Raw genomic sequence first — 26,211 nt, 5'->3', positions numbered from 1 at the left:
TACCTGTATCCAACCAGCATCTGATCCTTTGTAAAGTTCCTTGGCAAGCCCGGGCACTGGAGTGCTCGGCAGGTAACCATCACCAAGTGCACCAACTATACCATATATATTCATACGGGACATAGTGGCTGCGCAGTCACACATACATATATTTATCTCACTTGAGGGTGGGGGGCAGACACTGTGTGTGGTTACTGGACACGGGGTGGGATCACCCAGTGGGGGTGGGAGCGTCCTGCAAGACACAGTAGTTAGTGTCTCCTCTAGAGAGGGCCACCTGTTGATATATATATATGCTGCATATGGTTAAGAGAGTAAAGTCATTGGTTGTTTTACATGCTGTGTGTGTGTGGAGTGATATACGGCTGTCCTGCGAGGAACCACTCCCCCTCTGGTGGGAGCCATCGCAGGTGGAGGCGCTGCACCAATAAAGAGGTTATCAATATTTCTACGCATGCCCCAGGCTCTCCGTGGCGGAGGCTCAGGCCCTGCGAGCCAACAGGTTACACAGCATTGGTAGCGTACTGTGTGTCAGGAATCGGCGTTCTCCTCGCTCCCCACACAGAGCACTCCCTCCCCGCAGGGAGCCCCTGGACACACAAAACTATCCTGCCTTACCGGCCTCCACGGCTCCTCGCCCCTGCCGCCGTCGCGGGATCACTTCCCTCTGCGATTCCTCAGCTCAGCGCCGGGCACGCCCACGCCCTCTTGCACGCACATCTGCACCATCCACTGGCTCGGTTCACACGCGTACACGAGTTACGGAGCACGCTCAGTCTGCACACTCTTATTCCCGTCCCCCGGACCTCAGGCTCTGCCCCCGCACACTGCACGGGCATACTCAGGTTACTAACAAGACTCACCTGGCCTGTTATGCCTGCACCAATCTCCAGTGTCTCCCTTTAGCTCTTCCTGTCCCGTCTCCGTTCCTAATTGGACCTTCCTGCTTTATCTTGCTCCTCTCTGCTCTCAGTCTTTGCTCGACATAGTCTGTATGGAAGTACTTCTGGATTCTCTCAGTGATTTCACAGGTTCTGACGCAGCTCGTACGACTACCCCCTCTGGCTCTCGATCTCGGCACTCCTTGGACAACGCTCACTCTGGTAACCCCTTGAACACGGCTTGGACTACGACCTATCTCCACTCTCCACTCCCTGACTTCGGCAAGGCATCATTCACTCTATCTCTACAACCGGTACCGGCAAGTATTGTCTACTTTACAACACCTGGCCTGGCAACGCTTCATACCAGACTCCGGACACGCTCCCTTTGCTGCGGGTGCGTGTATTACCACTTCCCCCTTCAGCTCAGGCGACGGGTCTGGTCTGCGGGCAGCACCAGCGTAACATTATGTCGAGCCCACAAGACGCAGACCAGACCGAACTTCAACAGTTTCTCTCCAATCTGCTTCAGCAAAACCAGGCCATGGCAGATCAAATTGTGGCACTTACACGCCAGGTCGCAGTACTCAGACAGGGTACCGAACGCGACCCTGCCAGATGTAAGCCCCCACTCCGCAAGCGCAGTTAGCAGCTCAGATGTAAGGATTCCCCCCCCCTAGCCTTATGCAGGTGAACCGCAAGATTGTAGGGGTTTCCTAAACCAGTGTGAGGTGCAGTTTGAAATGGCCCCCCATCTCTACAATACTGATCGCAAGAAGGTAGCCTACATTTATAACCTCCTCACTGGCAGCGCCCTGGCTTGGGCTTCCCCGGTTTGGGAGCGACGTTCTGACCTTACCCAAGATTACCCGGCATTTAAAGTCGAGTTTCAACAAGTATTCGATTCTCCCGATCATCGGGAGATGGCATCTGTTTCTCTCCTCCAGATCACTCAGGGACGGCGAATGGTGACGCAGTATGCTGTGGAATTCCGGACTCTAGCAGCCGAGACTAACTGGGGACAAGAGGCTCTCGTCTCCGTGTTCTGGCAAGGCCTGGCAGATCCCATCAAGGATGAACTCTCTCGCCAATCCAGGCCGAATCAATTGGAGGTCCTCATTGATTTGGCTGTCCGAGTGGATCAACGTATCCAGGTACGCCGCTCAGAGCGTCAGCGCACTCGCGTCCATAACTTTCAAGTTCCGTTCTCCAGTACTCCCAGCAACACTCCTGCTCCCCCAAGTGCTACCATACCTCTTCGTCCTGCACTGGAGTTGCCAGAGCCAATGCAATTGGGGGTACAACGCATCCGCACACCGATACAGCAGTTCTGCCACGCCGGGGGATTGTGTTTCTACTGCGGATCCATGGAACATCTGGTTCGGGAGTGTCCACTGCGTCCGGGAAACGGGAACACCCAGTGAGTACAGAGGGGCTCACTCTGGGTGTAATGTCTCCACGTCCCCTTTCTAAAGGTGAACTCCCTAAGAAACTTACATTTCCAGTCTCCCTTTCAGGCGATAAGTTCAAGACTTCTACCGCCGCTTTCATTGACTCAGGAGCTGGAGGAAACTTTATGGATCTTGAATTCGCCAGGTTAAACCGCATACCACTCGTGAGAAAGAAGGTTCCCATCGCACTCGTCGGTATCGATGGACGTCCTCTTACCCCGGCCCACATCTCCTTAGAGACGGCTCCCTTGCTTCTGTCCTCACATCTGCACAAGGAGATCTTAGTTCTCGATGCCATTCACGCTCCTGGGATACCCATCACCCTTGGTCTTCCTTGGCTACAGCTTAACAATCCTCTCATTGACTGGACTTCCTCCGCTCCCATTTCCTGGAGGCCGAGGTCAGGCGAGACTCATCAACTGCTGGCCAATACCTCTGTTCCCGAAGTTATTCTACCTTCCGTTTACCATCAATTCCGGGACGTTTTCAATAAGGTACAGTCAGACCTCTTGCCACCACACAAGACTTACGATTGTCCGATCGATCTAGTTCCAGATTACTCCCTACCCAAGTCCAAGACCTACCCCTTGTCGTTACCAGAATCTCACGCTATGGATGAATATATCCAGGAGAATCTCAAGAAAGGCTTTATTCGTCACTCCAATTCCCCAGCAGGGGCTGGGTTTTTCTTCGTCAAGAAAAAGGACGGGTCTTTGAGGCCTTGCATCGACTACAGGGGTTTAAACCACATCACTATTAAAAATCGTTACCCCCTTCCCCTTATTACCGAACTGTTCGATAAATTACAGGGGGCCAAGATTTTTTCCAAGTTGGATCTACGTGGTGCCTATAACCTGGTGCGCATCAGGAAGGGGGATGAATAGAAGACGGCCTTCAACACGCGTAGTGGACACTACGAATATCTGGTAATGCCTTTTGGCTTATGTAATGCTCCCGCTGTCATCCAGGATTTCATCAACGATGTCTTTCGTAAGGTACTCAATATTTTTGTTATTGTATACTTGGATGATATCCTGATTTTTTCCAAAGATCTCCAGGACCATATATACGCCACACCTCCTACGTCCTTTCCCGTCTCCGTGAACACCATTTGTACGCCAAACTGGAGAATTGCACCTTTCATCAGACCTCTACTCCGTTCCTGGGGTATATCATTTTCGATGAGGTGTTTATGATGGACTCCGGTAAACTTCAAGCAGTCACTGAATGGCCAAGACCCAACTCTCTCAAGGCCATACAACGTTTTTTAGGGTTCGCTAATTACTATCGTAAGTTTATACAGAGTTTTTCCACCATTGTGGCACCCCTCACTGCGCTCACCAAAAAAGTAGCTGATCCTTCTGCTTGGTCATCCGAGGCCACCTCCGCCTTCGAGACACTCAAGGAAGCCTTTATATCCGCACCTATTCTCCGTCATCCAAACATAGAACTTCCCTTCGTCCTGGAGGTCGACGCTTCTGATTGCGGCGCTGGTGCCGTTCTTTCCCAGAGACCCACGCCCCAAGATAAGTTACATCCCTGTGCATATTTTTCCAAGAAATTCTCGTCTGCCGAGAGGAACTATGACGTGGGTAACAGGGAACTTCCGGCCGTGAAGATGGCTCTTCAAGAGTGGAGACACCTGCTAGAGGGGTCGAAAGAGCCGTTTACTATTCTCACGGACCACAAGAACCTTCTTTACATAGAGAACGCTCGACGCCTTGGTCCACGACAGGCTCGTTGGGCTCTTTTTTTTCCTCGATTCGATTTTCCCCTTTCCTATATCCCTGGGACCAAGAACGTAAAGGCAGACACACTCTCCCGAATACATTCTTCTGAAGAGAGGCCAGAGGAATCTTTGGAGACTATCCTTCCACATGAGAGGATTCTCGCCACGTCTTCTTTCAAGAATCTTGACAAGATTTTGCACTCCCAGAGACGCATTCCCAAGGACTTGGTCGTTCCCGACAACAAACTCTTTGTACCATCCAAATTTGTTCCAGAGGTCCTGTCTTGGGGTCACTCCTCTAAATCTGCAGGTCATCCAGGTTTTAAGAAGACTACTGATCTCATTCGTCAGAATTTCTGGTGGCCAAGGATGTCTCAAGATATTCTGGAGTTTACCCGCGCATGCCCCACGTGCGCTCAAAGCAAGACTCTCCGTCAAAAGCCTCAGGGTTTTCTGTTACCCCTTCCAGTTCCCGACCGCCCCTGGTCCCACATCATCGTATGGACTTCATCGTGGAGTTACCCAGGTCCAGAGGAATGAACACTATCTTGGTGGTCGTGGACAGGTTCTCGAAGATGTCCCATTTCATTCCACTTAAAGGATTACCCACCTCCCCCGCCCTTGCTGATATCTTTACGGAGCAGATTTTCCGGATTCATGGGATCCCTTCGTCCATTGTTTCTGACAGAGGTTCTCAGTTCGTATCCAAATTTTGGAGAGCTTTCACGAAGAGATTGGGCATCTCTTCTTCTTTCTCTTCCGCCTATCATCCTCAGTCCAATGGACAAACGGAGAGAATCAATCAATCCTTGGAGAAGTACCTGAGATGTTTTATATCCGATTTCCAGGATGATTGGGCTCAACTCCTCTCTTGGGCAGAGTATGCCGTCAATTCTGCAAAAAATGAGTCCACCCGGGAGTCGCCCTTCTTTATAAATTATGGGTTCCACCCTCCCTGTCTTCCCATCCCCAACATCCCTTCTGGAGTACCAGCCATAGATGAACACATTTCTTCCCTCCAAACCGCATGGTCCAGGATTCAGTCTACCCTTCTCAACTCCTCCCGCAGATCGAAACTACAGGCCGATCGTCGTCGTCGTTCGGCGCCCAGTTACAAACCAGGGGATTTGGTATGGCTCTCCTCTAGGAATATCCACCTCAAGGTACCATCTCCTAAACTGGCACCTAAGTTCCTGGGTCCCTTCCCAATTTGTGAACAAATCAATCCCGTGGCATTCCGGCTCCAACTACCACCCAGTATGAAGATTCCAAATATCTTTCATGTGTCCCTCTTAAAACCATTTATCTCCAGTCACTTCTTTCCGGATCAGACTCGTAAACCGGATCCCATTACTGTACAAAATAACGAGGAATACGAAGTTCACTCTCTTTTGGATTCTCGCCTTTCCAGGGGTCAGCTCCAGTTCTTGGTGCAGTGGAAGGGCTTTGGCCCTGAAGAGAGATCCTGGGTACCTTCAAAGGACATTCATGCCCCGGCCCTTCTTAAGTCCTTCAGGAAAAGGTTTCCAGAGAAACCGTTCTTGGACCGTCCTGAGGCCATTCCTGAAGAGGGGGGAACTGTCAGGAATCGGAGTTCTCCTCGCTCCCCACACAGAGCACTCCCAGGGAGCCCCTGGACACACAAAACTATCCTGCCTTACTGGCCTCCATGGCTCCTCGCCCCTGCCGCCGTCGCGGGATCACTCCCCTCGGCGATTCCTCTGCTCAGCGCTGGGCGCGCCCACGCCCTCCTGCACGCACACCTGCACCATCCACCTGCTCGGTTCACACGCGTACACGAGTTACGGAGCACGCTCAGTCTGCACACTCTTATTCCCGTCCCCCGGACCTCAGGCTCCGCCCCCGCACACTGCATGGGCATACTCAGGTTACTAACAAGACTCACCTGGCCTGTTATGCCTGCACCAATCTGCAGTGTCTCCCTGTAGCTCTTCCTGTCCCGCCTCCGTTCCTAATTGGACCTTCCTGCTTTATCTTGCTCCTCTCTGCTCTCAGTCTTTGCTCGACATAGTCTCTGTATGGAAGTACTTCTGGATTCTCTCAGTGTTTTCACAGGTTCTGACGCAGCTCGTACGACTACCCCCTCTGGCTCTCGATCTCGGCACTCCTTGGACAACGCTCACTCTGGTAACCCCTTGAACACGGCTTGGACTACGACCTATCTCCACTCTCCACTCCCTGACTTCGGCAAGGCATCATTCACTCTATCTCTACAACCGGTACCGGCAAGTATTGTCTACCTTACTACACCTGGCCTGGCAATGCTTCATACCACACTCCGGACACGCTCCCTTTGCTGCGGGTGCGTGTATTACCACTTCCCCCTTCAGCTCAGGGGACGGGTCTGGTCTGTGGGCAGCACCGGCGTAACACTGTGTTCGCTAGGAAACAGGGCTACATTTAATAAAACAGAAATCCTCACCCCTAAAGGAGCAATCTCCATTCCATTCTTTTTAAATGATTGAGGGATGGGCAGGGGTCTTTCAGAACTACACTGCACTATTTTGAGTTCCGGGGATCCCTCCGTTCCCGAGATACTAACTGGAGAATTTACCAGAACTACAGTACATCCTGTTTTTTTTTTTTAAAGGTATTTAAATGGCCAGCCAACAGTAAGCCACAACCGAAAATGCTGCAGCTTCCTATTGATCCGAGATTTGGCAGCCATTTGTTTCCACTGAGGGAAACATAAACCCGCACCAATACGTATTTTGGGGACTGAGGGGTCCCTGAAGCTGAAAATAGTAGGGTTGGGGCAGGGGGACCCTCATTTCAACCGATGTAAAATAAAATAAATAAGGGTTAAACATTTTTTAAATAGTAGGAAGAAGTTCTCCTTTAAGTATACAAACCAAGGAGTTTCTCAGTATAGAACTGCAGCAGTTCAGACACATGTTGTTTATGACAATAGTATATGCGCTTTAACTTGCCATCATGAAGCAGTCATCTTGGAAATCTTAAGTACATCAGGCATTGTTATCTATTGTGCATTGAACAGAGTTCAGGGGGCAAAAGCTTGGCAGGACCGTAGTGCTTCACATGGTTTAAATGAGGGATAACCAACTGCAATCCTCAATGGCCATCAACAGTTCAAGTTTTCAGGATATCCCTGGTTCAGCACAGGTGGCTCTTGTCTGAGCCACTGATTGAGCAACCTGTGCTGAAGCAGGGATATCATTAAAAACCTGACCTGCTGGGGGCGTGTCGATGACGTCACACAGGACGGTCGGCTGAAGGAAGAGCTCCAGAGACCCTTCCGACTAAACTCTAATTTGCAGGAGTTTTAGCCCACTTAAAAACTTCCAAAAACCCACAAATAAATCCCCAAACCTGTCAAGATGACATCTAAGGGGAAAAACCCCTCAACCCAGGGAGTGGATAACTTCTTTACGCCCGCAAAGCGGCCCGCTGAGGCGGGAAGTAAGAGGCAAGATGGCGCCCAGACCCCAGGCCAGAGAGGCAAACAAGGCCCCCATAACCCATCAAGCCCTGCTGAGACCACCCTACCCGTGGACGGAGGCATTACTAAGGAATATCTGGAGGGGTTACTCACCAAGCTCCAGCGTTCCCTGCAAACCAACATAAAAGAGGCTGTGGCAGAGATCAGGCAGGACATCCACGGTCTGCAGGAGCGAGCAACCACGCTGGAGACCAGGCTAGATGAGGCCTTACACCACCAATCTGAAGCAGACGATGATATAATTCGCCTGGGCCACGAGATAAACGCTTTAAAAGACAGCCAGGAAGACCAGGAGAGTAGGGATCGCCGCCAGAACTTGCGCATCCGCGGCATCCCTGAAGCTGTATTGCCCTCGCACCTGCGGGACTACCTGTTTGGCTTTTTCCTCCTCCTCTGCCCCGAGCTTGAACCGTGGGACCTGGAGATGGACAGGGCGCATAGGGCTCTGGGCCCCCGCTCTGAGGACCCTAACCGTCGGCGGGACACGATCGTGCGCCTACACAGCTATTCAGCTAAAGAAAGGCTGATTACAGCAAGCAGAGGGAAGAGCACGATCGCGTTCCGAGGTGAGCAGCTGCAGGTCTACAATGACCTGTCCAAGCGGACCGTGGACCGCCGCAAAGCCCTCCACCCTTTGACTCTTCTCCTCCGTGAGAAGGGGATAACCTACAAATGGGGGTTCCCCTTCAAGCTGGTGGTCTCCCATAAGGGCAAATTCCTCACGCTGCGACACCCCGAGGATATGGAGCACCTTGCCAAAGTCCTGGGACTCCCGCTAGAGCCCTTCCAGTCGGAACACCTACCGGATGGCCAGCCACGAGAAAGAGATGACATCCCCGTACGAACATCAGAGGATCGCGGGACAAAGACAGTCCCGGGAAAAATAAAGAACTACCCAGTACAACACACGGCCCACACCGCACATTATAATAACATGCAAAACAACACCTAAAGGGAAAATATGTACCCCCCAAAATGGCGACGGGAGCACCCATACCTCCACACGTGGCCACTCCTCTGTCCGGAGACCGCTGAAGACTGCGTCCGGACACAGGTCCAGTACCAAACCCCAGCCACCTCACAGAAACCACAGCGACTGCGGGACCCCGAAAAGCTGATTCCGGTACCTCACAGAGGATCATGGCTCCCACCCAGACGAACATCGCTTCAAACTCCAAGGATCCCTCAAGATGGCGACGGGTGAGTCCATTCCTCCCCACGTGGATCTTCTTCGCCCCGCGGCTGCCTGGAAACCTCCGCAAGATGGCGTCGGGGGAGGACTCATACCAACGAGACGCTCCCCGCCGCCCTAGACGAGCACTGGCTGACGTCATCAGAAGGCGCAATAGGTTCCCGCCTGCGACGATGGAATCACCAGAGCAGGACTACGGCTGCCCGCGAGGATCATCAGGCTCCACCCAACGCCTACCTTCCGGTCGTCCCTTCCCCGCCCACGCCTGGTCCCTGGTTCCCGATCCCGGTCCCCCCAACACTCTCTCCCCCCGCGCCCGCGGGGAGTCCTGGCAGCATGCCTCCCCTTGCCCACGACACCCGGACCCCTTCCCTCCCCCCACCCCTCCCCACGCAAGAACCCGGACAGCACAAACCTGGGCCGACACCTAACAGACGCTCACTGGAAGACCGGGTTGGTACAGCTGATGCACTTCAACGCACCCACCACTGAGAGTCTTATCCTAACAGCACATTAATCTAGATGTGGCCCCTACCTCCCCCCCCTCTTCCCCTCCCCCCCCCTTGCCTCCCCCCCCTCCCTTCCCCTTTCCTCCTCCCCATCTGCCCTCCCCTCTCCCCCCTCTCCTCCCCCCCGCCCTCCCCTCTCCTCCCCTACTCCCCCTATCACTACCTTCCTCCCCCCCCTTCCTCCTCGCCTCCACTCCCCCCGTCCCCTTTACCTCCCCCCCCTCCCTCCCTTCCCCTCTCCCCCTCCCCTCTCGCCCCCCCTCCCCCCTTTTTCCTCCCCTACCCCCCCTCACTACCTCCCTTCCCCCCCCCCAGCCTCCCCCCTCTCCTTCCCTCTCCCCCGCCCACTCCCCTACCCCTACAATCAATCTCCCCCCCCACCCCCTCCTTCCCCACCCACGGATCACCTCCCTGTTGAGACACACTTGATTCTCGCCGCTCCAAGGAAGCCCAAGAGCGAGCTGCTTTTGCTCAATACTGCATATAACCAAACTGTCTAGATCTGTATACACACTGCCCAGCTAATACGAGGTACAATGTTTGTAATGAACATCATGCAGGAAATATGTCCAAATTGTTCTCCCCCCCTTTCACCCCTGGTCTCCCCCCCCAACCCCCTCTCTCCCCACATCCCACACCCCTTTCCCCCCCCCCCTCCTCCCCCCCTCCCCCCCCTCCTCCCCCCCTCCCCCCCCTCCTCCCCCCCTCCCCCCCCTCTCTCCCTTCTTTTCACCCCAAGGAACACTCCACGGAGGAGACACACCCGAACCTCACCACCCCAGGAGAGCCCAAGAGATCACAGGTTCATTCTAACCTTGTATACACCTAACCGAACTGTCAATGTACACATTATGATCGCCTGATATGCAGTATAGTAGCTGTGTGCACATTAAGCGGGTTCTGTCCATGAACTGTCCCCTTCCCCGCCTACCCCTGAACCCTCCCCCCTCCCCCCCTTCCTGCCCCCCTAGAATATTCGCCCCCACTTACCCCCCCTCCCTCCCCCCTCCACCCACTCACCCCCCCCTACCGCCCACCCTCAGTACTGGGCCAACCAGCGCCTGCCCCCTCCCCCCCAACCCCCCACAACGCCCACACAGGATAGTAGTCCAACTATCTGGGACATCCACGAGTTAGATGTTTCGGCAGTAACTCCCAATAGCTAAGGGTCTCTCCCCAGCCCACCTTTACTGGAGACTGTCGTCGGACCCGCCCCCCTAGGGTCTTAAACCACCCCAACTGGCCTGTAGGTCAGATCGGTTTCAAACTTTCCAGACCCCAATAGGGTCTACCTTCCTTCCTTCCTATCCCCGCTGATCCTATCCCAGCGGATCCCCTCCCACCCTACCCTCCGCCCCATTTGGCTGCCCAGCTACCACTTTAACTCAGAGTTTACAAATAGCAAACGTCAATACCAATCAGAATGTCCCACCAAAAAACTCTAAGGTTTATTTCCCTAAATGTCAAGGGTCTCCACAATACCAAAAAAAGACGCCTGGCCCTACAGGAGATTAAGAGGTTGGGGGGCGATGTTGTTTTCCTCCAGGAGACACACTTCACGTCTCAGGAGCCGCCCAAAACATTCCAGCATACGTATCCGTTGAGCTACTTCTCTTCATACAGTAGTAAACGCAGAGGGGTTGCCATTCTGATTCGTCAGGGCACCCCATTTAATCTAACTAAAATCCAGGCAGATCCAGAGGGAAGATATATTGTGGTCTACGGTTCACTCTCAGGCTCGGCAATCGCCCTTATTAACCTATACTGTATGCCCCAAACGAGAACTAGACAGATTTCTTAAAAACAGTTCTGGATGAAATTGACCCCCAATACCTATCATCGCTACTTATTGCAGGCGATCTAAATATGGCTCTCAACCCCAAAGAAGATAAATCAAGCCTCCCAGGGTGACAACACTCCACCCAGTCACAAAGACTGGGGAAAAAATTCAAGGACATTATGGGGGACTTTTCTCTTTTGGACATTTGGAGAACACAACATCAGGGGCAAAGGGATTATACCTTTTACTCGGCCCCTCACCAGACATATTCCCGTATAGACTACTTCCTTGCTACCAAGAACATTCTAGAAGCCGCCTTAGACACTGACATCGGCCCAATCACGTGGTCAGATCATGCTCCTATCACCATGACCCTGTCCATTCCATTCGTGAAAACAACCTCATATTGCTGGAGACTTAACGACTCCTTACTGAATCACTCGGAGACAGTACGGGAGCTCAAAAAATCCCTTAAGGAATATTTCCGGATAAATACAGGCACTGTTGCCTCTCCAGCAAGCTTGTGGGAAGCCCATAAGGCGACAATCAGAGAACATTTCATCTCGATTGCCTCCCATCGGAAAAAAACTAAACTTAAACAAACCAAAGAGCTAACAGACAAAATAATCAGCTTAGAACAACAGCATAAAAATAACCCCTCCCAGAAAATTTACAAACAGTTGACTTCCGCCAGAAGCGACTTAAGAATAATTCAAATGGACAATGTTGAAAAAGCTCTTAAATGGACGGGTCAGAGGTATTATGATAAAGGGAACAAGGCCGACAGACTTCTTGCTAGCAAGCTACGAGGCATACAAAAAAGATCACAAATAACGGCGATCCGGAATAGTGCTGGTGAGCTTCTATATAACGAAAAAAAAATTGCAGAGGAATTTACTAAATTTTACTCTAAATTATACAACCTAAGGGCTCACTCTGCTAGCCCAGACCTGAAGGAGCTATCGGCTACCATTGACTACCTAGCTGATTGCGACCTCCCCTCATTAACAGAGGAGGAAAGCCTTCTCCTGAACGCTACAATAACGGCGGAAGAATTAGAAAGGGCCGTCAAGGCCTCCAAAATCTCTAAAGCACCGGGCCCTGATGGTTTCACGAATGCCTATTATAAGAATTTTCTCCCCATTCTGTCCACCCACCTTTTACAATTGTTCAACTCATTTCTAGAAGGGTGTCCTATCCCATCTTCAATGTCGTCCGCCAATCTGGCCATAATTCTCAATGAAGGGAAGGACCCCACACAATGCGGAAGCTATAGACCAATCTCACTGTTGAACAATGATCTAAAACTATACAGTAAAATACTGGTGAACAGACTTAATCCAATCCTCCCGAGACTAGTACACATGGACCAGGTCGGGTTTGTCCTGGGCCGCCAGGCCTCAGACAATACCCGTAAAATCATTAATTTAGTTGACCATGCCCATCTTACAGACTCACAAGCTATGTTATTAAGTTTAGATGCAGAGAAGGCATTTGACAGAATTGACTGGCTATTCCTAGACCAAACTTTAAAAAATTTGGATTCAGGGACTCTTTCCTTAAGGGTGTCCAGGCGCTCTACCAAAATCCATCCGCCTCAGTTAGACTATCGGGTGGAGGATCGGAACAAATCCACATTCGAAATGGCACCCGACAGGGTTGCCCCCTCTCCCCTCTCCTTTTCGCTCTCACGATTGAACCACTGGCGACTAAAATAAGACAGAATCCGAACATCCAAGGTATCCCCATTGCCACTGAACAATACAAAATTTCCCTATTCGCTGACGATATTATCCTGACCTTGACCAAACCCCTAACTTCCCTCCCCAACCTCCAGATGGAACTGACGGAGTTTGGAAAGGTATCAGGGTATAAAATAAACAGCGACAAATCAGAGGCCCTAAATCTTAGTCTTCCCGACCCCGTAGTCAAACTTCTTAAACTAAATTTTAGCTACCGATGGTGTCCCTCATGCATTAAATATCTGGGAATTAATGTATCTAGGCACTATCGGGACCTATATAGGGATAACTACCCGAAACTATGGGACCAGATCAAAAAAGATCTAGATCGGTGGGAAGGTTATCAGATCTCATGGATTGGGAGGATGATCTCTACCAAGATGAATATACTCCCAAGAATGCTGTACCTATTCCAGACGCTCCCAATCCAGGTCCCGGACGCCGATCTAAAATATATACAGAATAGACTACTCCACTTCATTTGGCAGGGTAAGAGACCCAGGGACGCCAGATCAGTCCTGATGACCACTAGATCCAGAAGAGGGTTGGGGGTACCTGATCTATATAAATACTATCTAGCCGCTCAGCTCAGGCAGGTAGTAATGTGGAACTCAGACCCGACCCGATGTTGCTGGGTGGGAATGGAAACTCGGTGTGCCAAATTGCCTTCTCTGCAAGCCTGCCTCTGGAGCCTGAACAGAGGAGATGGCCATTTACACAATCTTAAGCTACAGGCCTCACGATTCACGTGGGACACCTGGTCCAGATGCAAACATAAATTTAACCTCTCCTCCACAAACTCACAACTCACCCCCCTTGTTAATAACCCCAAATTCCCTCCAGGATGTGGATCTAAGCTGTTCGCCCACCTTCACACACGGGGTATAGAGGCGATTGCCGACGTACTGAGCCTAGCAAAGCTCCTGAGCTACCAAGAACTGAGGAACAAATGTAAAATCACAGAATTGGACACCTTTAAATACCTACTGCACCGACACACTTTATTCGAGCAAATACCCGGTATGTACCTGGCAGATACCTGGAATGCGCCGCTCCTCACCTCTGACAAGCCCCGTTGCATTTGCCTTCCCAGCCTGGGTTCATGCCTGGCTGATGGGCGGCTGATCTGTTAAATGATAATGATTAGGATGTAATAGGCTGCAATGCTTCGCGTGTCTACCAGATGGCATAAATTCATGAATTGTAATGCAGTTTATATATATATACTGTGCAGTTTTGCAGCCAGCGGGAATAAAATGCTTCAATCCCTGCTTGGAAAATAACTCAATGTACTCGGGCAGAAAACAGTCACAAACCTCAATACACCCGGGTATACCCGAATTCGTGGGACTAGCCAAGCTCGAATAAAGTGTGTCGCCAGTGTACAAATTAGAAATTTTGTCAGAGCTACTTGCCCTCATCCAGAATACCCCACTCTCACTACGTTTGAACACCTGTGTGAGGACAAGTCTTACCAGAAGGGACTTATCTCGGACATATACAATATCTTAATGCGCTCAACGTCCCCTACACAGCACGACTACATGCTACGATGGTCAGCTGATCTAAACGTTAATATCGAAAGAGAGACTTGGGAGGAAATCTGGCAGGCAGCCTCAGAAACTTCCCTTTGCACCACAATTAAGGAAAACATTTATAAGATCATGTTTGGCTGGTATCTTACCCCAGCACGATTAAACCAGATCTACCCTCTGGCATCAGACCAATGTTGGAGAGGCTGTGGTAATAGAGGGGACATGGCCCACATCTGGTGGACCTGTCCAGAAATTGTGAAATACTGGGCCAAGGTCCAAATTCTGATAAAAGAGGTCACCGACCTAGAAGTTCCTATTGAACCACTGACCTTCCTGTTGGCTGCACCCATGCCGAATATAGTTCGGCCCACCAGGAAATTAATATCCTTCATTCTCACTGCGGCGAGATGCTGTATTGCGGCCTCCTGGAGGAAAACAACTACGCCTGCGCTAAACACGATTAAAAAAAGGATTGGGGAAGTGATGACTATGGAGACGCTCACAGCCAACATCAGACAAAAAACCCCGGCCTTTGAGGTTATCTGGGAACCCTGGTCCCATCTTACTAGAGCGCGCCAACCAACCCAGGTGGGAGTGAGGCCCACTCCCCCTCCATAGGGGAAAACTCAAACGACTCTCACCAGAAAAGCCTTAACAGCCAAATGGGATGACAAAAATCCCTCCCCCCCCTACCCCTCCTCCCCCCCCCCACCTCATCTCTCACACCACCCCCCTCTCTGCCTTCCCTCTAAGAAGGCACGCCCCTTTTTCTTTGACAACTTTGGTTGCCATTCTTTTCCCCCCCAAAAAAATATGTTTTGGAAAATTGTTAGGCTATGATATCTGTCAGGACTATTGTATTATCTAATTGCCTAATAAAAACATTGAAAAAAAAAAAAAACCTGACCTGCTAGTACTTCTTGAGGACTGGAGTTGGTCACCCCTGTTTCAAATGATGTAAGAATACATGTTAAAAGATAAAACAATGCTTAGACGTGCAGATTGCTGATTTCATGCTACAATATTACATTGCAAAGGGTGTGTTAAATGATCCTTTCAGAGAACAGCGTGATTAGAGAAAACTTGTGCAACACAAAATGATCTTGCTTCGTCAGGATCACATTGCTAAAAACAGCACACTGCATGCGGCAAAGTTTGAGCTAGAGAGATGAAGACTAATAGTTAAGAATGAAAACACACCTGAGCGGGTACATACCTTCCCATTTAATGTGTACCCTACTGTATATGTGTATAGCCCTGGTAAGATTTTGGGCTATACATCTTTCTCCTACTGGTGTAAGTCCTGCTAAAGGCAGGCCGCCAGTAGTTATCATGGGTTTCCCCTGCTTCAAGCCCTGCCTTGATTGGTGGAGGTAGGCCCCCTGACTCTGTGTGGAAGGCAAGAGACACAGGGGAGGGGCCTGCTGACACTATGAGGGGTGGGGCTGTCTAAATTTAGTTGCCTGATCCTATCAGTGGCAGTTAGTTCGTGTTGGAGTGCCTGACTGGACAGTCAGGTTTAGAGTGAGACCTGTTCTAGGAGTGAGAGGAGTGAGGCCTGCCCTGGGATCAGAGGCAGGAGAATGCAGGCGTATATTTGGAGGAGAAGCTAAGACCAGACCTATTAGAGCTGATAGCACTATAGTGTGGTGGACCAATGCCCCTCACCCTGCTCAGGGGGTGAGGGGGGGGGGAAGCTAGCCTCACCTCGAGGTCTGCACCTTGGGGTGGGTGTCGGGAGTATTGGAGCTCCATACAGCCCATCATGAAGGGGTACAGCCTGGAGAAGGAGAGGAGGCAAAGACCCTGTACACTGTATCTGAGTGCTGCTGTTGGAGAATAAAGAGACATTGCTGCTTTTACAAAAGACTTGTGTGTGTGAGACTGAAATCTCTCGCCCTGAGGCAAAGGGCTCTCTGGAAGGATTTCACCCTAGATCCTAAGGGCTTACCAGAGATGGAGGCGCTGCACCGTTGCTAAAGATGAAGGTTTACGCACCACCATAAGACACGTAGCCAGCCCTCACTACACCCTAGGGGTCCAGTCTGCGACCGGGGGGGGGGGGGCGGACATGGGTTACATATGTAATGCCACTTTCCATACAATACTACTGAGCACAAAATAAACTGTCAGTATTATGTGACATACTGTATAAAATACTCTTGCTACAGTATATACTGTATGAGGTGTTGCAAATTCCTAGCAGCTGCTCAATGTATAAAAAAGGGTGTGTGTGCCAAGCAAGTGCATGTTAAGTGAAACTTCTTTGTCTTTTGTCAGTGAAATTGTGTTTTGATTTTTATGACTGTGATTGCATGAAAGACTTTTGAGAGTTCATTTTTTTTCAGCAGAAATGTCCATAGTATCAGTTGGAATAGATGATACAATTGACTTATGATAACATTTATTTTGGATTTTAAAGTATGTCAATGCTGTTACTTTCAAAAATCGTTCATGTGTGTGTGTGTGTGTGTGTGTATATATATATATATGTGTGTGTGTGTGTGTGCATCTGCGTGTTTGTGTCTGTATGGGCTCTGCTCGCAGATACCAGTACCTCCTTGGGTTAGCGCTCTTCCTCTCCATCCGGCTCTTTGTTTTTTCTGTCCCTGCGCATGCGCAAGCTCATGAGTGTGTGCTTCTGCGCATGTGCTGGCGGCTTCTACAGCTTCTGCGCATGTGCAGATGGAGCCGGACGATTCTACGCATGCGCAGGTGGCACCGGCCGCTTCTGTGCATGTATGCGGCATCACTCCTCATTTCTGCGCATGTGTGAGGGATGAAAGTCGCTTCTGCGCATGCGCTAGGCAACCATGAATATGTCACTTTCGGTAAACATAATTATACATATGTATTTGTAACCATGTATTATTTGTCTTAACTCTGTGCCCAGGACATACTTGAAAACGAGAGGTAACTCTCAATATATTACTTCCTGGTAAAATATTTTATAAATAAATAAATAATACGCATGCCAACGGTCACTTCTGCACATGCGTGGTCATCGACATTAACTGACGTCACTTCCGTTACACATTTTCATTCCCAATGAAGGAGATTCAGTCCTATGAAATTTCACTAGGTGCCAGCAAAAAAGTTTCACTTCAATAGTAATCAGACTCAAACTGATGAACACCGGGACAAAATACTGTAGCTGTTCGAGTGGGTTTTCTGATTCTGTACTTCATTACCTTGAGCATCGCCGTGCATGCTGTGTAATGCAGGTGAAAGCTCTAGGTAAACATATTGTACATACTGTATTTAAAATAGATAGGAAAGTGAAACGCTCAGTGCGTTTATTTGCATGCAGTTTAATCAATGTATTATATACGATAATGAGAAAAATGAAGGCGGTTTTGGAGGCCATATATATTAGTATGATGGTGCCCATTTCTGTTGAATAGCAGAGAGTGCACTGCAGGAGCTTGATGCTGATAAATGAAAATCAAGAAGAACATTTGGAGAGATAGCTTAATGGCTAATAAAATGTTTCCTTAAACATAAAGAGGTAAGAATGGGCATCTGAAAAAAGTGACTATTTATAGAGAATAAGAGATTTAAGCGGTAGAAAGAGAAGGCTTGAAAGTTGGAACACAGAGAACAGATATTGGTGGTGAGAGCTACGGGACTATTTATTAATATCTATCTTTCATTGTAGCTTCTGCAGTTTACAATTCTGAGTTGAAGAGGTTGCAATATTTATTGTGGCCCGGTGCAGTAATTAGACGCTATAAAGAATAGAGGTTATTGTACTGTACACAGACCAGTAGAATAGTTATTGAGAATATTTTTCTAGCTCACATAAGCAAAATGTTTATTTGCACAGAATGGATAAAAGGGGTCATGGGTAACAATACCTAACTTAAATGATGTGGAGAATGTATTGGGTATTTGACATGTATTGATCTTCACCCTTGATTGATTGAGAACGGCATTATATTGAAGCCAAGAGACACCCATTTGTTGATGCACTATGTACTGCTAAAGTTGTATTCCCATTAATCACCAATATTAGATTGTGCTTTGTAAAGAAGGTTCAGGACTTATCTGACAACCCTTTGACACCACAAACATTCATCTCATGACTACAATAGTTTAGTAGTGCACTCTATGAACATCTCTTATGGAACACACTGAAATATTTCATTTGACAATTCACCAGTCACACTGATGTTTGGTATTACAAAGATCATCATGAAAATGCCCAGGCATATCAAAAGAGAGAAGTAAAAACATGATTACATGTTTATTAGATACCAACCAACATACATTCACAAAGCCCATTATCAGCATAGCATTTCCTCCATTACATCTTTAAGGCAATGAAAGGAGCAGTTCTGTCTGTTCAGTTTTTTTCTTCACCCTCCTGCACCTCTTTTTTGACATATATATTGGGGAGTAGGGGGATCTCTGGAGCCGAACTGCATTAATTTCCCTGGTTCCCGAGATACGTACTGGGGAAGATGCCCACAGGGGATACAATATGGCGTTTAAGTCTCCCGTGTTATCCGCCACGGCTTCCCATTGGCCTGCGTGGTGCAGGGCTTTAAAAAACAACCATGAAGTAACTGTCGGCATCTTCCGTGGAAAGTAGGTTGGGTTGGGAACCAGGTTTTTTGGTGCTATTGCTTGTCCTACTAGCTTTCTGACTTGCAATAGTTTTATTTTTTAAAGTTGTAATGTATCTGGCGGGTGATATGTCAGTTTGCTAACATTGCATTAGAAAGTTACCAAGCTTATGTTCTAATCCAGGGGTGCTCAAATCCACTCCTCATGACCTTCCCAACAGGCCAGGTTTGAAGGATATCCCAGCGTCAGCACAGGTGGCTCAGTCTTCAGCCACCTGTGCAGAAGCAGGGATATCCTTAAAAACCTGAGCTATTGGCTGGTCATGAAGACTGACGTTGAGCATCACTGTTCTAATCATTGCAAACCAATTGAACACAAAAAAAGGAATCCAAGGTTTGTATACGAGAAGTTTAATTTAGATAGATCTTAAGCTCATGCAAATGACCTGTTCTACGAGTGCGTAGTATGTGTGTTACACATTTTATCTATTTCTGTTCTTTGCAACGTTCTATTTCATCCCCTAATTTACTCCACTGCAAATGATATTTGTGTTTGTAAATAAATGCTACACAGAACATAAGTGTCAATGCTGCTGCAATGCAGACATTTTGAGTCTGGACCACAAAATAACATGTCAATGGATCCATGGTGACGTCAAAGACTGAATACATTAATGTTGGGTACCGATGTGGTTGTTCACTGCCTGAGACTCGCCCAGTGTGAGTAAGACCTTACTGGTACAGTATGTTTTAGAAAATTGTCTGACATATTTAATTTGATACAGTTATAGCACGAAGCATAGATACATTGAAAGAAGAAGGCCAATCTTCTTTTTTTATTCAACTTTAAAGGTTAGAAAAGAGTATTACTTGTGAAGGATCCCTGAATGACCACAACTACGATATATAACTGTATATCTTGTATTACAGGCACTTAAGAAAAACCATAAATGAACAGCTGAAGATTTGTTTTTACAATGGCAGCTGCTGTATGTATGAGGCATCTTTCCTATGGCACGGTTAGCTCTGGCATACAAGCATTAGTTATTCTCTCTGCCCGCATTTCTTTCTTTTCTATTTTAGTGTTTTGCTGCTGTCTTCTGAGCTAGAAACAGATGAACTGAAGATGCATATTATACAGTAGTTTAGTGCTTCACAGTTTATAGACATAGAAGATGAGGTTGAAAAACATTGAGTCAACGTTAAACGTTAAAAGACTTATCTGTGTTGAAGTTACATTACGTTTAAAAGTGTGTTGTCATAAAGAACATAACAAATAAATACTGCTCAATTATTGTATGTTTCACAAGCACCATTTTTCTTTTTACACAGGCAACATTTTGAGCGGTGAAACCTGATAGCCTAAGCTTTTATACAGTGTGTTAATACCCTTAAAAGCATAGTTCAGGGAGCCTTTTACAAAACATATTGAATGAAGGTTAACAGAACACTTGTACAAACTCAGGGTTCGTGATATAAGTAGAATCTGTTGGAAATTTTTATAATAACTTAAATGTATATAACATTTGATGATAAATTCTGGCTCTTTTATATTTTGTTGAAAGAAGTACTAACTTACAAATGGGAGTTTAATAAGTTGTCTCTTATACAGTATCCTGTTTGTAATAAACGTGATGTCTCATCCCTTATATGATTTTCTCTCAGGAAGCTTTACAGAGCAAATGAAAAGTATTTATTTTCTTTACCTCCCACTTAGATTCTCCATCATTTTCGACTAATTTAAGACCATGTTTAATCTTAAGATGTCTGTTGAATTCCCATTTGGTACCATACACAAAACTGCATACAGGACACTTTATGCCCCCTATGGAAAAAAGAAAAACAGAATTAAAAAAAAATGTTTGCTTTTTTTTACCCATCAAACTTTCACCTTCATCTTACCAGTTCAAATACACACAAAAACATGTGCAGCATGATTTGCCATTTGAATGATTTTTTCTAAATAACACAAAAATAGGCACATAACTATCTCCAAAATATGTAATAAGTGAAAGTATCTACAGAATTACACTACAGTATACTGTATGTGTAACTGAAAAGGTATGACATGAGCTGAGTTGCAGACAGAGCCAAACAAAATAAAATAAAAATATACATTTTCCATTTTAATGTTTTCTATTAAAAAAAAAAATATATATATATATATATATATATATATTAATAATAATTTCCCAATAAGTTCAATAAGTGGGAAAGTACACTCTTCAAATAAAAATAACATGTTAGTACCTACATTACTCATATTATTATTTGTTCATATTTAGTTACGTTTCCATATGTAATATGTAAATATGAGAGAGAGAGATATGGATGGATGGGGTGGGGGGGGGGAGATAGAGAGAGAGGGGGAGAGAGACCTGTGAAATATGCAAATTTAAATAATTTAATTAGGGTTGTGTATAATCCTCAGGGGTCTCTCACCCCTCTCCTCTTCAGCAAATTCCCTAATCCAGTGTCTGGCTAGGAGTAACACCAGAGTTAGGTAGCTTAAATAATGTAGTGTTATTTCCCAGCATTAACCTTCAAAGAGCGTAGTGAATATGGGGTGAATATAATTCAGCCAGTGCGGTTCATTTGCATGTTATTAAAAATAACAACCGTTACAAATGAACGTGGTTAATGTCACATTATTTGCTTTAGTGCAAACTGTGTTATGATTAATGGGTGTTAACTTCCAATAACCATGTTAAATAGGTTAACAAAGCTTAGTGAATTTAGCCCTAAGTCAGGAATCCCAATTATTTTGGCAAAGAGTAGAATCCCCTGGTTCAGGGGTCTGCAACGTGCCCGCCAAGCCTTTTGTGGGTGCCCACGACTGACTGGCCAACCAGTTGATAATACGGCATAGATCAAGGGTCTCCAACACGTCGATCATGAGACCCCGGTAGCTCGCCAGCGAGTAGCTCGCCACAATGCTGCCGACAGCTGCTGCGTGCCTCTCTCTTGCCCGATAACTAGGTTCAACTTCCGCACCTGCGAGAGGGACCAGTGCGGAGGCCCCCCCGTAAGGTAAGTGTATTTTGTGTGTGTGTACGCGCGTTAATTGGTTAGTGCCCACCACTCTCTCCTGAACTCTCAAGTATGCCCATGAGCACAAAAAGGTTGGGGATCCCTGCCCTGGTCAGATGAACTTTGTTATACAAACCAAACAAAAGAAAATCACTTTTTATATACAGTTATGTGTGCAATCATCCCGGCAAGATTGTTAATTGGTTAGTGCCCACCACTCTCTCCTGAACTCTCAAGTATGCCCATGAGCACAAAAAGGTTGGGGATCCCTGCCCTGGCCAGATGCACTTTGTTAAACAAAACAAACAAAATAAAATTACTTTTTATATACAGTTATGTGTGCAATCATCCCTGCAAGATTGTCCCACTCATTATTGTGGCTGTACCATTCTCTTGCTCCACACAAACATAGAATAACACTGTCCCTTTTGTACCCCATGAGAAAAGCTTACAATGATAATTATTTAGTAACAAATGCAGATTTTGATGTCAAGAGCAATACTTGTAAAAAGTTTCAAGTGATTACATTTAATCAGGCACAGAACATGCAAACTGATTTCAAACACTTGAATTTTCTAAAAATAGAGTACAGCTTTTGGAAAAAAATTATGTGAAATGTCATGGGGTTGCAATGTAAACAATGGCTAATTTTGAATGCATAACAGCACCAATCCTTTTACACCTCATCTTGATCATTATGCAAGTACTGAAATTAGTAGTGCTACTTCATCCTGGTACCATAAACTTAGAACAAATAGATAATATAAAAAGACAGTAGCACTAGAGAACATGCATTGTTTTTCTCATCAGGGTTGTGCCCAATGAACCATTGATGGCCATTTGTCCTCCAGGAAGTATTACATTAGTATTTACACTTGTCTCTGTTTTAGCTTACACAGCAGAGTGCTATAGAACATATGGATAATGTAAGTATAATAACAATATTGACCATTGGTATGCAGATGATGACCACGGCAGATGGTAAATTACACATGTAAGATTTACTGTCCTGTATAATCTCTCCATTTTGGATTTAGTCATTTCATTGGAGCAACTCATTACCATACATGCAAAAGCAGTACTGTACACTAAGAGCATGTTTGCACTATAAGTTGAAATGAACTAATGTTCATAAAGGCCAGATAACCTTTAGTGTACTAAAATGTCAAGGAAAAAAAGCATAATACATATTAATTCACTGGCATTTAAAAGATTAGAGCTAAAGAATAATTCCTCTCTCATCAAAAAAACTGAAAAGTCAAAAGGATTTTAGTGTTTTTCTGATCTGAACAGTGTATGAACTATTGTCATAATTTATTTCCCTTTTCTGCATCCATAAAAGGCATGAATTACCTTATATACAATTACTTCCTCAGACATGCTCAACTACTTCCTGCATCCAACATATGTATTGTAACATGGTCATAAATGGTGGTCATTCACCTTCGCTTCAGTATTACAAGACCATCTCCTCTACCCCAATACCTTTCAGCTTAGTTATTGATACTATAATTTATTTATTTATTAAACACTGTCATATTACAGATTGTGTTACTTGCTGCCAAACCATTAATCCATGACCGGTATCTATCTATCTTTTAGTAAAGTAACTTTGGAATATAAAAAAAAAGCAACCTTAATAGTTTTGTAATCAGTTAAAGTTTAAAAGTTGCCAAAGTTTAGTGAAAGTCTATTCAGTCTCAAAAACATGGAAAAAAAAATGTCTTTATTGACGCACAAAAGTAAAGTTATTCTTCAGAAGTGCACATTTCCAACCTAGGTTATTGTTTATTTGAGAATTCTAATTCAAAATGTAATTTAATGTGACAGTAAGGTAGAATATAGGTTTAGGCATTTGTGAATCATGGTCAGATACCATCTGCCGTCATTTTGTTTCTCAAATAAACAATAACCAGATATCTGTGCATTCTATCAAGCCTGTGAGTGGCCCCAAAACTGAACAGCTTTGTGCGTATAAGACCTGAGCACTCACCTCATCTCATTTTCTCTCTCTCACTTCTCCCCTTCCCCATCTACCCCTCATTTCTACAGAAACCTACGCTCTATTAACCTACCAGCCTTTGATTCCACTTTACGCTCCTTCCTCATATCTCTCAGTTCCTCTCCAGACCCTGACAACCTGGTCAACTACAACTTTGCCTTATCCTCCTCTCTCGATCTATATGCCCCGCTTTCTCTCTGCCATCCTCGCCCTTCTAACCCCAGACCCTGGCTAAATTCCCACTCATGCATGCTACATTCCTCCACTCATTTCTCTGAACGCCTCAGGAGGAAATCTGACACTCTCGCAAACTTCCTTCACTACAAATTTATGCTATCCTGTTTCAACTCTGCCATCTCTCAAACTAAACAAACCTACATTTCTTCACTAATCAACATGCACAAATCTAACTCACTTAGACTCTTCTCTGTCTTTGACTCTCTACTCAAACCACCCTCAGCTGCCTCTTCTTCTTCCTCCCCCTCCATCTCACCTCAGGACTTTGCTGACTATATTAAGGAAAAGGTTGAATCCATACGTCAGAACATCCCCTATGTTTCCTCCTTACATCCTACACCACTTCCCAACTCTCCTCCTGCCTTCTTGACTCTTTTTCCGCTGTCTCAGAGGAGACTGTGTCACTGCTAATCTCCTCTTCTCACTCTACCACTTGTCCCCTTGATCCCATTCCCTCCCATCTCCTAAAACCTCTTGCTCCTACTATAACCCCTACGCTCACACACATTTTTAACTCCTCCCTCTACACTGGTACCTTTCCCTCCTCCTTCAAACATTTAGGGATTAGTGGTCACATTATTTACATTATGTTTATATATATATGTAATATTTATGTCATTTTGCTATTGTATGTATGTTTGTTATGTTTTTTTACACATTGGAGATCTTTGTTTACCCTCCTCTAGTGTTAATATCAGTCACCTTAGTCCACAGGTGCGTTTATTTCAGTTTATTGGCTGTTCTATGGTCCTATCAGGGAACAGAGGAGCGTACTTAAAGATCAGTATGTGTATGGTTCCTTACACTTTGACAAAGTACCCTGTTGTTTACGAAACGCGTCAGAGGTGCCATGGACATGTGTCTATCTGTTTTAGTATAATAAAAATCGTTTTTCATTCATTGCGCTTTTTTGATTACCGTTACCGGAGAGCTGTGCATCGCCTTCCTCTCTACATAAAGCAGTCCTTATTATTAGGCCCGTAATATAGAGGGCACGCACACGTGGCACTTATAGTTGGCTGTGGTTAGCCAGCCATAGTATACTAGGGCCGGGCGTGGGCACTGCAGTGAGCGTGGAGCCGGGCGATCTGGGGGAAGACACCGAAAAGAAAGTGTTCGTGCCGCTACCACTCAAAGTCTGCAGTGTGTGTGTGTGTGTATGTGTATATATGTATATATGTGTGTGTATGTGTGTATAAAGTTGCACAATATTAATAAATAATTTCTTCTCACAGCATGTCTTTTTTTAAAAATTTAATACACACACACAGCTTCCCCAGTGGCACAGTGTGACACACACACACACACACACACACACACACACACACACACACACACACACACACACACACACACACACAGTGACACACACAGTATCTTCCAAGCCTGTCGCTCACAGCAGCACAGACCGTACACACGAAAAGTGTGCATGACGTGTACGAGCGTTCGCACAGGCACGCGCGCGCCCACTATATTACGGGCTTTAGACTGGAACTTGGGAAAGGCTACTCTCAGGAAGCAATAAATTGTTGGGTATGCAGTGGGTTCTCGTGCATTAGGTGTAGGTTATTGCTTCTTCAAGACTCTACCGAGCTCAACAGCACACTGAACCAAAACCTCCATGCACTGTGTTAAATCTGTATCCTTGTCTTGGGAGCTGATACCTGGCTGCATTACTGGGGCAGTTGGACACAGATTGCATTCTAGGTGACTCAGACACATTTTTCTGTAGCTCTCTCTTATAACTTTTATAAGATGTAGATTTAATCCATGTCTGATTGGTTTAGCATAACCTGTTTTCAGTCTAAATATGAGGTTTTGTGATGTGAGCCCTGTTCGTTTACAGACATACTGTACTGAGCTGTGTTTTATCTTTTGCACTGTTTGCTACATTCCATGTTCTAGAAATCCTTATTGTATTCGTTTGTGTTTTTTTACTGTTTCTTACATTTATCACTAACCATTTTACACGGCTATTCTTAGTCTCCAGAATAGTTTAGATGCACATGGTTTATTTTACCATTGTGTTGTTAATCTATTAAATTGGCACTGTTCAAGTAATATACAGTACAGT

The 26,211-nt window shown here is 46.4% G+C and overlaps 1 protein-coding gene across 3 annotated transcripts in view; it reads right to left on the bottom strand.

Annotated features, from left to right (window-relative positions):
* ZFAT (zinc finger and AT-hook domain containing) overlaps positions 1–26,211 on the bottom strand; it is a 295,248-nt gene that overhangs the window by 26,892 nt on the left and 242,145 nt on the right. For all 3 annotated transcript variants that reach the window (XM_075581826.1, XM_075581827.1, XM_075581828.1), the window contains one exon: positions 20,575–20,693. In XM_075581826.1, the coding sequence (XP_075437941.1) occupies positions 20,575–20,693 (119 nt within the window). The remainder of the gene's footprint in view (positions 1–20,574; positions 20,694–26,211) is intronic.

Source organism: Ascaphus truei, chromosome 2 (assembly GCF_040206685.1).
Source record: "Ascaphus truei isolate aAscTru1 chromosome 2, aAscTru1.hap1, whole genome shotgun sequence".
NCBI classification, from domain to species: domain Eukaryota; kingdom Metazoa; phylum Chordata; class Amphibia; order Anura; family Ascaphidae; genus Ascaphus; species Ascaphus truei.
This window is presented reverse-complemented; position numbering and strand designations above follow the sequence as displayed.